The 16,747-nt window shown below is 43.8% G+C and overlaps 1 protein-coding gene across 1 annotated transcript in view; it reads right to left on the bottom strand.

The window, feature by feature from the left end:
- The window catches only part of TRPC4AP (transient receptor potential cation channel subfamily C member 4 associated protein), a 34,276-nt gene that overhangs the window by 2,011 nt on the left and 15,518 nt on the right, over positions 1 to 16,747 (bottom strand). Inside the window, exons 6-18 of the mRNA XM_069033859.1 lie at positions 15,913 to 16,041; positions 14,591 to 14,792; positions 12,888 to 13,076; positions 11,688 to 11,830; positions 7,358 to 7,489; positions 6,650 to 6,708; positions 4,549 to 4,650; positions 3,102 to 3,185; positions 2,714 to 2,804; positions 2,047 to 2,187; positions 868 to 976; positions 556 to 668; positions 118 to 324 (exon numbers count right to left, since the gene is read on the bottom strand). Coding sequence (XP_068889960.1) covers positions 118 to 324; positions 556 to 668; positions 868 to 976; positions 2,047 to 2,187; positions 2,714 to 2,804; positions 3,102 to 3,185; positions 4,549 to 4,650; positions 6,650 to 6,708; positions 7,358 to 7,489; positions 11,688 to 11,830; positions 12,888 to 13,076; positions 14,591 to 14,792; positions 15,913 to 16,041 — 1,701 coding nt within the window. The remainder of the gene's footprint in view (positions 1 to 117; positions 325 to 555; positions 669 to 867; positions 977 to 2,046; positions 2,188 to 2,713; positions 2,805 to 3,101; positions 3,186 to 4,548; positions 4,651 to 6,649; positions 6,709 to 7,357; positions 7,490 to 11,687; positions 11,831 to 12,887; positions 13,077 to 14,590; positions 14,793 to 15,912; positions 16,042 to 16,747) is intronic.

Genomic DNA, 16,747 nt, shown 5'->3' with positions numbered 1-16,747 from the left:
GGGCAGACCTTCCTCCCTTCTTTCCCTCCCCAACCTCCCACCCCCCGTTTTTGCCAGCGGACTGGCAGACAGGCGTTGCTGTGATCCTACTCCTGCCATGGTAAGAGGGTCACATACATTTTCTAAGCAGGTGCTGTCTTTATCCTTGTTGAGGTAATGCTGCTGCCAGAATCGCAGGAGACTGTGGAAGTTGTTCAGGATGAAGCCAGGGTATTTTTCTGTGTATTCCATCTGTTGCAAGGTGCGCAGATAAAAAGGGAGCTTTTCTTTCCTTCGGGCCAGCATTAGGATAACTAAACTTGTGTTCAAACAACTGACATTTTCCTGGAAGTGAAAACAAAACAGCAAAAAAAAAATCTAAATACCAAGATACCTGTTGTATACATGCCCTTATAAAACAAGCCTGTGGAAAGCACACAGTGGAGGTGTTCCTGCACACAGCAAGGAAAAGGGACATGGGTGTCCTCTAGGGAAACCAGGCTCCTCCCTGCTCCCAGCCCTGCTCACCATTCCAGTCCCAGTAAGGCAACTGCCAAGTCACTGCCAGCTCTTTACCTGTGTAAGTGTCTGTACATGGATAATATTAATGAGACGGAAAAGGAAGGACATCCTCATGGACATCTGGGACATGTAGGACAACAGGCGGCACTCGGACAGGACTTCTGCAACTGCAGCAAAAGGAGAACCAATCACCAGCTGCTGAAGGTTCAGACACGCTGATCCAAGCACCAGGGCAGTAAGAACTGGTGCTCAAACTTTCAGGGTGGAATTTCCTTATCTAAGCCCCCAAGTGTCAGAGGCCAGGTTTAAATTAACCATTATCACCACCAAACACCCCCCAGTCCCACCCCATTGCTTCCTGTTCACCTTTAGCATCAGACTGATTCTCAAACCGGTCCAAGGACAGCGTGATGCAGCGAACGAGCATGTTTGAGTCCACCAAAGAGCTGTTGATCTGATTTAAAAATATCTGGAACTGAACACAAACACTTATTAGTGCTGAATTAAATAAGTTTAAATATATTAATATTCAGGGTCATTACCTTTTAGTGACCTCTAACAAGTGTAAGAGGGGACATCACCCATGGCCCTGCCTCATCCAGCCCAAGCCTACACTGGCACTGAGGGATGACCAAACACTATGGAATGGAAACATGTCAGTGCTGGCATCCCCAAGATCTCTTTTGAAGATGTGTCACTCCAATGAAAGTGAGATTTCATACACTATTTGTTTTGAAAGAGGGAGATTTCCTGCAGCTCCATGTTTTCCTACAGTGATTTTGTACAAGCAGACAGTGCTAGGGAGGAATACAGTGAGGGAGTCACACAGTGAGAACGAAACCCAGTTACAGATCAATAAATAGGAAGCAAATAGGAAGTATAAAGACATTCTCTAGAATGTTTGAGTTAATTTACTAGATAAAAAACTCCAAAAGAAATAGTTTTCTTTTAGATGCACTTATACTTCCATTCTCCAAGGTCTGCCAGACCTAAGAGCAATGACAGAAGCATTACAGTAACAAAATTCAGAGGATGAGGCCATTCAGAACCTACCCACCAGCTGATATGTACAAAGTGCACAAGAGCATCAAACCATTCTTTGCTGCCCATTCTTGATTTACATGGGAAACCATGACTTCTTAAAATGTCTCTAAGTTCAAATAAGATCAAATATCTACGTCTGTTTGCAGTATCAAGTATTTTAAGCAATATTCATGAAGGACTTCCCACTGCAAGCTCCAGTAAAAGACTTTTTGGAGCTGTCTCAATGTCCACAGCTATCACTTAACCCCAAACGTGGTGACTTCACAGGAAATGTTCTGCCACCCTTGAGAGCCTCATCCTGGAACAGGGCAATGTTTGCTGACCAGCTCAGCACCCACTGACTCAGGACAGATGGAGCACTGCTGAAAACACTGAGGGACTCATCCCTTAATGTTTATTGTGCCCCAAGCTCTAAAACCAAACCAAGACCAAATGAATCTGCTGTGTCTGGTTATGAAAGGGTGTAATTTGAGCCACGGGGCAGATTTTACAAATATTTACCTTCTCATCTGTGTTGATGTACTTGTTGAACCTCTTAAATGCATCAATGTTGAATTTCATCAGCTCTCCCAGAAGGTCAAAGTAACTCTGAAGCACATCCCGTGACTTGCACTCACTATCAACAATGCAGTAGAGAATATGCTGGCAGGGGAGGAAAACATGTTATTGCCACAGCTTCATCCAAGCCACCAGCACAACACAGACTCTGATTTCATCAGTATTTAAAGCATTTATCTGCAGGCTCTTGGGTGACTGAATATCACAGTATCACAGAACTGAAGACAGTTTAGATGAGTCTCCTGTTAAAACAACTTCCCAGGGATGCAGGTTATACAAACGGCCACAAGCAGAATTCACAGGTAATTTTTTAGAAGTGTTCCCAGTATTTGTCATAGTTACACAGGAACAAGGGACAGTTTTTCATTTATTATTATTATTATTGTTGCATCTATTGTGATTTCTCCAGTAAACTGTGATCCTGATTTTTCTCCCTTAGTGTTTATTCCCTCACTACTATCAAACGGGGGCAGCTTGAGTGGCCTCAATTTCCCCGCTGAGTTTTAAACCCAGCATAATACTTAACACTGCATTTTTATCCACTTTTGGATTTACTACAGGTAAATCCTTCTTGATTGCTATGAAGGATACCTGACATAAACTTATTTACCTCCAGGAGTCCTCTCTTGAGCAGGAACATCTGGTCTGCATAGGAGGTGGTGCCTCGCAGAAAACTTTCAACCGCCCTTGCCTGCCAAAACCTGAGAAACAGAAGAAAGGAGGTGTTAGTTTTGAAGCAAGGGAAGTACTTATCACAACTCTAATTTAAATCCAGTTTCCTAATCTGTTTCATTCCAATCTGAGGCTGGGGTCAGACCTGTTGACCTTGCAGAAGATCATTGGCTGTGATTTCTTCTCACCTGCACTGCCACCACAGCACAACAAAACCAGACCTTTCCACAGCTGATCTCAAACATTCTCAGCTGCTCTAAGATGGATGACACAAAAGCTGCATCCCAGGGGTCTCAAACAGCACATCAGAGGCAAAGTGAACCCACCTGAAGGAGGATTCTGCTGGTTCCTTCTTCATGACCTGAAGCAATCTGGTCAACAAACCTCTCTTCCCATCACAGACAAGACTCCTGCAGCAGGTGGAGAAATGACAGCGTGAGTGGAAGGGCTGGGCAAGCACTGAACACTGAATCCAGTCACTGCTCCAGAGCTTTTGATGATCAAAATCTCAGTATTGAAGTACACAGTACAAATATTGTGCTAGTTCTACCAGCAGAAGAGTTCTCCACACTGCCCTTGGTAAATATCTGCAACATGACTTCCAAGTAAGTCCAAAAGAAAATTTTTCTCTCAAAATTTTCATGATTTCAGAAATACCAGTTCACATCTTGTGGGAATCAAGAGATAAAAAAACACCAAAAAAACCCTACATTTGAGCTTAGGAATGAAAGAAACCCCTTTTTTTTCCCCTCAAGAAATGTAAAGGAAAGTCTGAATTCCATTCAGGAGGCACAGCAGAGTATGGGAAGCTGGATGCTACACGAGGTTGTAGTAAAAGCAGAGAGGCTGTACAACTGCAAGACTACTTGCATTGAGCAGCACCTTCAGTGGAGTATCTACCTGCATTAAGCTCATGCAGAAGTAATGCCTTGATCTCACAGATCAAGAAAAGCAACATAAAAACTAAATGCTAAGGGGAAAAACACCCCCAAGTTCTTTCCAATTAGACACAGTATTATGATAATAATTGTAATCTTGAAATCCTCTTAGAGATTCCCTTTTGGAGTGAGGTAAATCTGCTCTGTGCAGACCTAGTCCATGCTGATACCCTGGGAGTATTCTGCCAAACTAAATTCTGCAAACAATGTTCCATCTGCTGAGGTTTATACACCAGAATCGTGTATTAAAGAGCTTATTAGATCAAAACAGTCCATCTAACAGATACCCAAATGTAATACAAGAGATTCTGTAAGTGGTTTAACATGTTAATCTAATTTAGCTTATTCTGGTTATTAGCTGCTCTTAAAATACTCTGAGACTTGGATGTGTTCATGCAGCCTGGAAATGGACATTATGTGTGCACAGGCTGCTCCTGAATGCCAGAACTAACACTTATTAGCAGGAGCAAGTAATGATTTGAGGGATCACAGTTTACTTTCCAGGTCTGTCTGCAATGGCTGACGTGAGGAAGGCCAGACAGGCAGAGCCAGCACATCACAGTGAAGTCTGAGCCATGAACTCAAACCCCTCATTTTAGGGTTTTTTAAAGTTGCTTTTGTTTTTAAAGCACCTTACTCTGAGCATGAGCACATCTGAGATTTCCTAATGACCATCGACATCCCACAAACCTGCACACTTCCCACTGAAAGGAGTCACTGAAATCAAAGTGTGGTGGACAGACAGAGCTCAGACAAAATAGGTGATGTCAAACTTCCAGTCTAAGTGCTTCCAAAACTCTGAAATCGCTGACCTACCTGCTCAATCCCCTCTCACCTGTCAGTGTTGACAACTGCATCCACTTCAGGGATGTTGGCTTTATGGGAGATTGCACTCAGCTCATTCAGTTCCTGGCTGTTCAGAAGGAGGTACTTGTTCCTAAAGCAAGACAGTGGGGCAGGAAGGGAGAAAACCAGGATGAATTCAAGAGGCAAAAATGCAATTCCATGAAAAGCAGAGCCACAGGCCTACAAGGGCTGCAGGACTGGGCAAGCTGCTTTCTCCTGGCTGCTCTTCACAGTGTTCACACTCTGCTCCCTCCACCAGGCCAGCCAGTTGCTGCTTGGGAAAACATCCTCCAAAATTTACCAAACGCCACTTCCAACGCTGAGCAGCTTTGAGATGATGGTTCTTTGCTGACTTGTTTGGGATCTTGTGGTTTGTAAATATTTTCTTCTGGATAACACTCATTTTTAAAAAAATCTCAGCAATGTTTTGCTGAATTTCAGACCAAAATAAATATTAAATAGTAAACTTTTTCACAACTTTCTGAAGTTTTTCTCTGCCCTATAGTGATTGCTCTTTTTAAGTAATAAATCTCAGATAGAAAGCAGAAACTGCAAAAAAAGGGCTGCTGGTATTTTATTATCTGAACAAACTTTACCCTAGAAATATTTAAAAACATCAGGAAATATAGAGATCCAAATAAAAATGGATATAAACCGCAGGAATGTACATGAATTCTTTATCAAATACTGAACTTTTCATAATGAAAATCAATTATTTTGTCTGTAAAGTGAACTAAATGCAGAACAAGTCTGCCAGAGTGGAAATGTAGTCCAGGGGCTCCCTTTGCCAGACTCCCTGCCCAATGCCAGGGTGCTCCCTGAGAGTCTTTCTGCTTCCAAGTGCTCAAAATCAGGCAGCAAACATTTCTTTTCAGTAAAGCTCAGGGAGCAGAGGATGCAGTGATGACTGTGATGTTCCTTCTTGCTTCCAACACTGTCATCCAGATTAGTGCCCACTGAGCCTCTCATGCAAAGCTTCCTTTGATGTGGATCAAACAGGTGTCTGCAATGAGAACAGAGACTTTCTCTCCCTGCAATAAACAGCTCTGCAAGTTTGGTTGGGACACAATTTCACTGCATCAATATCAGCATACAAGTACTTTGCTCTCATCTTGTCCTCAGTTAACTCAGCTTATCTGTGATTTCATAGAAAGCTCATGTAATTATTTAAAACCCCCAACCAGATCCCACACATTCCACTTGCTCAAATGTTACAGTTGGGAGCTGTTTTCTGCTCAAACAAGCCTGAGATCTTTGTAGCAGCCACTTAAGTAGTAACATCACCTGTAGAGATTTTATTGGAAAACCTGGAGCAATTCCCAGGCAAACAATGTCTTGCATGAAGGATTTACAACAGGTCAGCATTCCCTCCTTGTCTGTGTCCAGCAGCTCCCCAATCTCAAAGCTAATATTCCACAATGAAAAAGGCTGATATTTGAAATCTATCCAACAGGACTAAAAAGCTGCACAGAAATATCAGCCTGGCCCTAGGAATGAGCAGCACCTGAAAGTGCAACATGCCTCTAACACAGGTGTTTGTAAGGAAGTGGACACCATCTCCCAGGACTGAATTAGAGCAAAAGGACACTGATGGAATGCAGGATGCAATTCCACAAGTCACAACTAACATTTCTGTACCAGCAGCACAGCATTAAAAAAAACCCCAAGCAAACTGCATCACCCCTCCAACTGCTCCAGCAGATCCAAGGTTCCTAAGGATGCCTTTTGAAAGCAGACAGAAGCTTTCCTCCTATTTCCCTGGCTCACTGTCAGCTCTTAGTGAGAAGGCAGAAAAGAGGAAAGCTGCCTCCTTATTCCTTCAGCCAGAAAGTGTTAACTCATCCTATACATGTTTCAGCTCATTTCAACACGAGACAAAATGGGCTGGGTTTAACCACACCAGGCATATTCAGACATGCCCACTGCAGAGCAAATTCTTAGGCTGTTCCAGCAAGAGCTGAAAGGCACATGAAGTGTAGGGACTGTGCAACATTCCCTTCACGTGGAGCCTGCCCCGTGCCCACGACACCTGGAACCACAACCAGGCAAACACCACCAAGCCACAACCCACCACAGCTTCTCATACTCACTCATGGTGGTCACTGAAACTCTGAAGAAGCCTCAAGAATTGTATCTTTAAAGTAATGTCCTAAAAGGAGACAAGAAAAGTAAAAAAAAAAAGTACTGCTTTAGTATTTCTCATCAGTTACCAAGCTGACATGAAACAGCTGAATGGAAAACCTTTCCAAATCAAATCCCTTTGGACAGCAGAGCAAGTGACTTGCATAAATGGAGCAGGCTGCACTTCTCAAAATAGAAGTGGAGATTGCCTCCAAGCCTATACACATAACAGGTAATCATTTCTTTTCACTGCAATGGCAAAAAAGCTTATAATTGTACTGATCAATTCTGAATGTCTAGGTTTGGAAGGAAAAAAATATAAAGAGTCCAACACAAAACCCAACCCCCCCACCTGACTGTGGCACAATTTGTACTCTGTCTCTCTCCCAGGCAGCTTTTCTTTGAATTTTGGTTGTCTTCTACCTCTGGCCTCCAGGGTCCAGAAATTTACTCCTTTCCCAGTTCCCAAACTAGGAGAGAGAGGAGAGGCTAAACTGGCCCTGCTAAATTGCTAGCACGAGCCAAGGACAGACTTCAGTGAAAACAGTAATTCCTCAAAACCTGAATGCTACCACTTCTCAAGTCATTGATTATACAAACACCCAGCTGCTCAGCACAGCTCCTCAGGAGTGTATGACAGGATAAAAACCCAGCACAGAATTCCAGAAGTCCCTCACCGGGCTGCAATCACAATTCTGGTTGTGTCCGTGCAGAACCAGGGCTGAGGCCGAGTGCTTCCTCCAGATGAGTTTGTCAAACAGGTTATTGAGGCCAGGAATGAGTCTGAACTCTGCTATCATTTTATGAACCTGGGGAACAAGAGAGGTACAAACACGTCTGCTCCAGCCTCAGACACAGATTTAATGTAGTCTGGAAACAGAAGGGCACAACGATGTTATTCTCTGACAAAAGCATGTGAATTCTTGTCTCAAACAGCAAGTGTTTGTGTTAACACACTAACCACAGTGCAGTAGTTTCCATTTGGTGGACATGGATGGAAAACAGACATTTTGGGATAAAGCTCTTCATCAGTGCTTCAATTAACCACTGTGTCTCTAGAAGCAGCTTTGGACATCAGGACATCACTTCCAGCACACTGAAAATGCATCTACACCAAACAGCTGAGCTGGGGATATTCTGCTGGCACTCATCCCCCAAGTGTCCTTTCCCTTTCCAGACACACAGCTGGAGATCAGGTAGGCCTCTGATGACAACAAAACCCATCAATATTGGTTTTGTTCAGGGGACCTGGGCAGGAGTCCTGAGCAGAGTCCAGCAGTAACACAACCACATCACACTGCTCCTTCAGGTCAAAGGGAAGCTGAACTTTAGAGAAAAAAAATGCCAAATGGCTCAGGTTTATTTATCAGTCTGCCTGGTACATCTTTTTTATTCATATAAAAAAAGCTAATAATTTTGGTGTGAACAGATGTTCAATACCTTCTGTCCAAGCTGGGATACTTCTGATGTAAGGGATTTGGAAGATGAGGACTAAGGGAAATACAAAGTGGGATTCTTATCAGCTGTAGGCCTAGGACAAGCATTATTCCTTGAGATGTGGTTGCAAATGGAAACCACACGACTGGAACATCCAACATGCTGCAAAAATTAAGTGCCCAAGTAATTGATATGTTCCTTAAAACCAACAAACGAAATCACTTAAAAATACCCCAAGTTGTCCCAAGACACAGAACTGTAACCAGAAGCATTTCAAGCAGATCATCTACTTCATTCTATTTACTCAGATACTTGAATGAATCAAAATATCCAAAGCTGATGCTCTTTTACAGATTTTAGTTCTAGTTTGCAGCACAGCTGATGGCTTTTGCACTCCTCTTGGCTGTAGCCACCAGCTGTCCCATCTTTATGGAAATCACATTCCTGGTGCTGGACATTTCAAGTATCACACTTGAGGAAAGCATCCAGCTCCTTCCCACCCCACCCATGCTGCCCTGACAGATTGCTGAGCTTGGAGTCCTCTGGTGCTCCATTATTTTAAAACACTCTTGGATGCTTTGGTTTAGTCACAAAAGCAGCTCTGAGGAATCTCTCTGAACAAAGTGCTCCTTGTAGTGCCCCTGTCCCTCCATGGCACAGGCACAACAGGAGGAAGCCAAGCGTGTGAGCTGCCTGCAAGAGCCTCAACCCTCAGTAAGGGAAGAGCTTCTACACTCACAGTTTTAATTCCTCAATCTGCTCCTTTCCAAATGACTCTGATTTCAAATGTGTGCAGTTTAGTTTGCTCAGCTCTGAAGCTCTCACCTGACAGAGCTCCTCAGTCACGTCACTGCCTTTGTATCACTCTCTCTTCCAAACTCCAAACTCATTACAGTTCCTCTGCCTGAGGATGCCAAGACAATCCCTGCTCTATAGTCACCCTTCAAATGACTTTGGCTTTTTCCTGCTGCCATCCAGCTTCACAGGAATTGCTCTGTTGCTTTCTCAACACTAAAACTCTGTCTCTGCTGAGTTTCTGTGTGTGCAGTGTGGCTCCCTACAGCAGGAGCAAGGAAATCAGCTGATAGCTCTTCACCATGACACAGACATGCAAGACAGCCTAGAAAAATACATAAGGAGAGTAATTTAAGGTGTGACGATAATGAGAAGGCAGCAAAGGCCCAGATCTGCAGAGAAACACCACATATCCCCAAGGGTGAGATCATCCCCGAAGTGGCAGCAGGAGGAGCCAAGTCACAGTTACCAATTAATGCAAATTAGCCAGCAATCAAGTTTAAACCAGAGTAAACATCTGGGGACAGGTTGAGTTTGGGAGGCTGGACCTTGCTTCAAGCAAACACCACACTATTATGTCGATTGTTACAGTGGACTGAAGCAGGTTTGTGATGCCCTTAATAAAATTCTATGCAAAATGAATCCAATCTAAAACCAGCAAGTCCTTTGGCTGCTCAGACTGGTACCACAGATCCTGTGCTTTTATTCCTTCACAGAAAAGAGAAACCAAAAGGCAGTTGAAATGCTTGTCTGAGTGTGCTACTGCAGACATTGCTGTGCCTGCATTCCAGAGCTTCCCACTGAGAACAGCTCAGCTCCAGTCCTCCATCTCCCTGGCTCTCAGGAAGGGCAGTGGATACACATCTGCCATGAAAGTCTTATGCACATTAAGGAATGAAGAATGTATCGTGTGTTTCAAAGGCAGAGGATTTCATAAAACAAAACCAAAAAACCAAACAAAACCAAACAAAAAAAAAAAAAAACCCAAAAAACCAATCAACAGCAAACAAAAAACAAAAGAACAAACAACAACCAAAAAAAACTGGCTCTGGACAGGAAGTGTTTGGGAATGTAGTAAATCCTTCCATTCCCTCCAGTCCTGAATGAGTCCTGGGAAGAAGTGAACTGCAGGCCAGTTTTATCCTTACTTTCCCCATCTGCACAGGGGCAGAAACAGCAGATGAAGGATAAAGAGCTGTTTTCCCAGGAAATTAAAAAGTGGATTCAAAGCTAGCTGTTTCAGCAGCAGAGTTTTTGCCTTGTCACATTTGACAGGAGCACACCAGAAGTGACCCAGGGAGGGAAGGAATCCAGCACCTCCAGCACAGCACAGTGAGTGCAAGGCTGCAAGCAGTTCCTGCAATATCTGTAAAACTGCACTCAGGTGGGGCACTCAGGCAGGGATGAATTATCTGCCTTGATACAATGGAAAAAGAAGTCCCCCTAATAGATCCATGTTCTGGTAGTTTCAGTTACGTTTTGGCTTTGTTTACATTTTATTTCATGCCTAACAGAAACAGCACTTCTAAAAGGAATGACAACATGATTAGGAGTTGTTTATGGTAGTGACTGTGGTTTCTGAAAGAATTGCTGGTTCCCTCTGCTTCCTCTCATGCAGAATCTGATTCTTTTAATGCCAAGTGTCTGTTTAGAATCACAAAATCCCAGGATGGTTTGGGTTGGAAGGGATCTTAAAGCCCATCTCACTCCCCAACCATGGGCAGGGATACCTTCCACTGTCCCAGGTTGCTCCAAGTCCCAGCCTTGAACACTTCCAGGGATGGGAAGCCCACAGCCTCTGCTGTATGTTCAGGGTGAACAGGTCAGTTATGTTTGGGACTGAACTACAACTGCACTTGTATTCAGATCAAGAGATTTAGGAAATGGCCCTGGGGAGTGTTTGTGACTGACACACTGAGAGGTTAATACTCAAAATAAATGTGCTCAGGCTCCTGCCCCACAACACAGCCTCTCTTGCCTAATACAGCAGCCCTTCAATAACTCACACCAATTTGGCCCTGCCAGTGTCCAGGACATCTGAATGCCCCTGCCACCCCAAGGTGCTCTGCTGAGCTGAGCAGACTGCCAAAGCTGGAAACCTGTCAAAACTGCACCAAGGATTGCTTTGCTTTTCCCTTCATAACCTGCTTTTGACCCATTTAAATGAAACCACAGCTGAGCTGCAGTGACTGGTTCTTCATCACCCTGTGTGAGGCAGGGAACAATTTTTTTTTTTTTTAATTTCAAAAGGAAGAATGGCAAAGGAACAGATGAGTGGGATTTCCAGGCAGTGACCAGTGCAGACAGCACTGAAGTGCATCTTCCCAGCTGCAAGTTTGACAGCATGCTCACACTTTGCCAACTCATGGCATATGCTACAAAAATCATCCTGAGGGCTTCCAAAGCAGCCAAAGAAGGGTAAGGCCTGAAGGGGCTCCATCCAAACTCATCACCAGTGCACCAGGAGTGGGGAGAACACTGACTGCAGCTCCTGCAGCATCCAGGTACACCCACACACTTCCTCCCACAGGAGGCATCCTCCTGCATCCCTCCTGCACCAGAGCAGAGGCTCTGCAGAGCACAGTGTGTGCCCAGCCCTGGCCTCGTGGCTCCCAGTGAAAAGCTCCCAGTTTTCTGGGCAGGGCTGCTGGGATGGGATTGCCCAGCTTTGTACCTTGAGCTTTGGCCTGTTGTTTCAGTGTCCATGACCTCATTCATGAGCACTCAGGTTTAAAGAGATGCCAGCTGTGAGCGTGACCATCCTTTGGGGCTCACCTGATTCCTCTGCCTGCCCATGAGCAGCACACAGAGAACATAGAGCACCTCCAGCTTGTACATGATCTCGTGCATGATCTTCATGGACTGGGGCAGCTGTGTTCTTGTGGAGGTGTTGGCCAGCCCACTCTCATCTGAAGACTCTGAAAAAGATGGTGAAGCTGTGAGACTGAGGCAGCTTCAACAGGAAAGGATTTGTTACAGCTGTTACTTTTTATACTGAACATTGCAGATGCAGGAGCAGCACATCTGCTGGAATTTTCTTCTCAACTAAAAATAGTGATGTACAGCAAATAACCGATCTGAATTACAGGCTAGAGAAAAAATATAGCTGAAAATTTAGAGGAGATAAAATCCCATTTTTTAAAATTATTTTTCCATAATGAGCTTAATGGCAGCATCTCCCTAAAATGAGTAGGCTCACCTAAATGAATTAATAGACTACTGCACCAGGGCATGGCAGAAAAGGTAATAAAAGTAGATTGGAGTTTATCAGAAGCACTTACTATTAAATCTACTTTCATTTCATACCTCAAAACCAGTATACTTAGGCCACAGTTGAATACATTTCATAACCTTACAGAGAATTACCCTGCTAAGAGCAGAAACAGGAGTACTAAGTACTTTTGAGTTCTACCAGACATACACTGCATTTTTGTCATACCAAAGGGTGAAGAAACAAACCACACACGTGCTTCAAAGCATTTTCCTAAGGTTGTATTAACACTGCCACTGGAACAATTTTTTTTCCCCCAATTAACTTCTTTAATTTAGCTGGAATTACCTTTCCTTTTTAAAGAAGGGACCACGTGCTTGGTGCGAAGCTCTTGAACCCAAAGTCATCAGCCAAAGTTTTAGAGCAAAATGCTGGTGAAGGCACTTACCTCAGGAGAGCTATTTTAATCACTCTTTAACCTCACAAGTTAGGGCTGAGGATGCACAGCATTTCAGTGTTAGCCAGGCATGCAAAGGGCACAGATTGCTGTAGGATGTCTCCTTTTGCTAATTTCAATTCATTAAAAAAATCAGTGCTACATGAGAACAAAACAGGAGTCAGACCTAAATGTTGATAATGTGAGCCTTCCATGCAAGAAAAGGGGGATCTGGACCAGATGAAAGGAAAAGCAACACGTGGCAAACCCTGAAGAAGGCTAAGACATGCATCAGCTGCTGGTGGGTGGAGCAATGCAAGCCAGGTACCTGTACTGCTCTGCTCTGCCTCCTCATTTGCCACTCTCATCAGTGCATCCAGCACGAGTGCATTGTCCAGCCAGGTGTACCACTCTTCCAGCTCCTGCAGGAAGCTGGAAGTCCCTGTTGTTTCAGACACCTTCCGTGTGGCCAGCTTGCACAATCGCTCGATGAAGCCTGGAATATTCAGAAGTGTTGCTGGGAAAAAAAAAAAAAAAAAAAAAAGGAGGAATAATTTTATTACAATTTAAGATCACCACAAGGTACCAGAACATCTATTTTAGGGAAACAGAAGTGTATGGTTAAAAAGATCTGGTTAAAAAGATCAGAAGATGGAAGAATTCAGTGCACTCTCCTGTTAAGGACTGGAAGAGAGCATCCATACCTCAGGAGTAACTCAGTGTTGTTCTCCAGTCATATCAAGGAACTGATCTGGCTGAAAATTAAGCTGGCAGAAATAAAGCAGCAGCCCTTGGAAGAGGCAGCTCCACCTCCCCTTTCCTCCTTTTTCCCTCCTGTGGTGCTGGTCTGTAGTAACTGAACTGGCTCCCTGCAGCAGCTGGGAGGAAAGCTGTCAGCTTTTCAAGTACTAGGTTCCTGAATTAGTTCCTTATGGAGCAAAACAGATGGAGAACACACCACAGCAGCCCCAGGTGAGAGGGTTTGAACTGTGGAACTGCACCTTTAAGACAGAGCAGTGCAATGACAGAAGTCAGCGCTCTGCAAAATGTTTGGGGAGGTGCATTTTGCCCTCAAGAGTAACTTAATTACAGGACCTGTTTGTTAAAGATACATGGCTAAAGCTTCACTTCACACTTGCAGGGGCAAGGAAAAAAAGACAAAGAATTTGGCCATGAACATTACATGAAAGAGTTTCTTCTCTGCAAGTATAAGCTCCCTGATAAAGTTTTAAAACAGAATATACTGTACAGCTTTAGAATCAGACTCTGATTGTGCCCATAAAAATGATTAGCTCAACATTTGCTTGGCAGGGGCCTGTGCAATTATCTGCTTCAGAAGCCCAGAAGCTTTTCAGCACAGTAAGAGCTGAAAGCAGCAGATTCTACATTTGATGGTACTTCAACTTTTTCAATTCCTACTCAACCTTCTAGGCAAGACTTCTGCACCTGAGAAGTACTCAGCAAAATAAGGAAAGCTGCACTGTGCCCAAAGTTAAGGCTGAGATCAAATCCACAGATTTCCAAGGCTGGTTTGGTAACGCTGGGCAACATAATTAATGTTGAACACACTTCTCTTTTGATAAAGACAGACATCCTGTTCAGGACAACATCAGATAAAATCAGAGAAGGACCTGCTGCAACAGCAAGCACACTGCAGGCAGTTTTAGTTCAGGAATTCAGATTTTATGGATGACACAGAATTACTGAGAGCTGCTAATGGGAAGTCCATGGATGTGGCTGAGGCACAGAAAACAAATCCAATTATTTTAAGCCACTCAGTTCATCAGAGAGTGCTGAAATGACAGAAATTAACCCACCTAATTAGCAACACCACATGAAACCAAAAGCTACACAGTTTCATTAACAGGAAAGATGGTTTCCAGGAAACTAAGGGGAGTGAATAAAGAAAAATGCTTTGTAAGACACAACACTTTCAGTATCCTCCAGAAACGTAACACTATATGACATTGAGAGAGGAAAACTTTATACATTGCTGAGATTATTCTGGCTTGTTCACAGCATAACAATTACCTTGATTAATTTCAGCTCGGGAAGGGCCCAAGTTTTTTTTCTGCTGGGCATTTTTGGCCAGAAGAGTGTGCTTGTCATCACTGCCCGTGTCGAGCTCTGAGATGGTGACAGCCAGGATCCTGCAGAAGTTGGCCAGCTGCTGCTGGTCAAAGCTGGACACCAGGCTTGCCAGGTTGGGAATATCATCCAGCTGGATCATTTCCTGGAGGAGGCAACACCAGCTAATTCACATGTGATAGTCAACAAGTGAACACAAGCAGATCTTCCCTGGGGAGCCCTCTGGGTTATTCCAATGTTAGCAAAGGAGCAGCAACAGTCTGAAGGCAGCTGGGATTTCCAACTGCTGTCAGGCTTAGCAATTCCAAAAGTACAGATATCCAAATTTTAAATACTATTTTTGCATTTGCAAAAAATTTGGGGGCCTTTTTTAACTAAGATCCCACAAAACCACGACCTAATTTAATACATAAATTATGTTTAGGTATTAGAAGTTCCAATTCTGTTTTCCAATCCTGTCTATTCTTTGAAACTCACAGGTAAGAACTTGTGAATTAGCTCTCAGTCTTTTCATCAGAAGTTCTTTTTAACAAAAAGATGTTTTGAAAACAGCTTTCAGAAAAAAAGAACCATTTTTGTTCAGATAAACTAAGCTTGTTTTTTATTTCAGGAAGTACATCAACCTCAACCTTATTCTAAATAATGAAGTATCAAGTTACAGACTCCTGACCTTCACAAAATGTACACAGACACTTCCCATTCAAGGTCTTCCTAAGGTTACACCTCTAATATTTTACTTGCATCACATCAGGGCACTGAGCTGCAATGATACTGGCATGTAAGTTCAATAACCAGGTTTGTGCAGAAGATTTAAGTGCTGTGTCCCAGCCTACTTCTTAGAGGGGTGAAAAATGCTAAGGGATACACAGGAAGCCTTCCAGATGTCAGGAAAACAAGTAAAGTATGTGAAACACAATCAGCAGGCAAGGATGAAAACTCAATTTATATGAGGTTCATTTTTTTTATTGGAAATATTGGCTATTCCTTAATGACAGTGAGGTACTCAGATCATGGGGACTCAGCTCCCATCATTCTCTGAGATGGGTAAAAGCACCACAAGCATGACACCACAGGAATAGTTTGGCTTCTGTATGAGAAGTGATTGAAGTTAACTATTACTGTGAACAGGTGGGTTTCACATGAGCTACAAGAAGTGAGAATGGCACTTTAGAGGACTATCCTCAGCAACTCTTCAAAGAAACAGCTGTCTTTCCTCTACCAGGCTGGAAAGCCATACAAATAATACTAAGAAACCAGTAACGAACCTTTTTAACTCCCAGGATATCTTCAATGAGCGTTGCAGTTTGTAGGAATGTCTTTTTGTTTGTCATCAGTGTAAACAGGAACAACACAAAGTCGTTTCTCTCCGCCAGTCGCCTCGTGACTCCTTCCGTCTAGAAAGGAGCACACACAGAGCCAGTGAGAGCCCACCCTGAGCAGCCACGTGGCACAGCACATGCAGGACAGCCCTACAGATGATGTGGTACTGAGTCAGCTGCTCCTGAGACCAGGAAATGCTGTGTTTATGGCAACCCAAACCATCTGCAGTCCTTGTTTGGAGTCAACGTGGCGCCTGCAACAATGCCAGGATGAGAGGCTTCACCTCAAGGCAGTTGTTTTCTTGTCTGAATCTAAAGCCAACCCTGCCTACCTGGGCACACACCTGAGGGGCTTGGCTCTGCTTTGCCATACAAACTGTGGCCAGCTCCATGCCATGGTCTGCGAACACAGCACCTCCTAAACCCTCAGCAGTGCCCTGTCTGAGCGACCCGGATCAAGCACTGGCCTAAATGAACTGGATGGTGAACCCCAAGTCAGGCTGAGGCATGCAAACCCAACTTTAAGGCTGCCTTTCATGCTCTGAGCTCTCTTGAGAGCACAGCCAGGCTTTCCTGAACTCACAACTACATCCTCACTGCTGTGCCTTATCCATGACTGACAAATTCCCAGCGCTCACAGAACCAGACTAGCTCAGATAATTCCCCAGTATTTACAAGTAAGCATAAGAACAGTTAATGGTGCCCACAGACCATTTCTGCCATCCTGGACACTTCTCATCCAATCCCAGCAGTAATACCAAAGTGAATTAAAACAGCAGCT

Source organism: Aphelocoma coerulescens, chromosome 20, assembly GCF_041296385.1.
Source record: "Aphelocoma coerulescens isolate FSJ_1873_10779 chromosome 20, UR_Acoe_1.0, whole genome shotgun sequence".
In the NCBI taxonomy this organism is placed as follows: domain Eukaryota; kingdom Metazoa; phylum Chordata; class Aves; order Passeriformes; family Corvidae; genus Aphelocoma; species Aphelocoma coerulescens.
The sequence above is the reverse complement of the archived record's forward strand: the minus strand, read 5'-3'. Positions and strand labels throughout refer to the sequence as shown.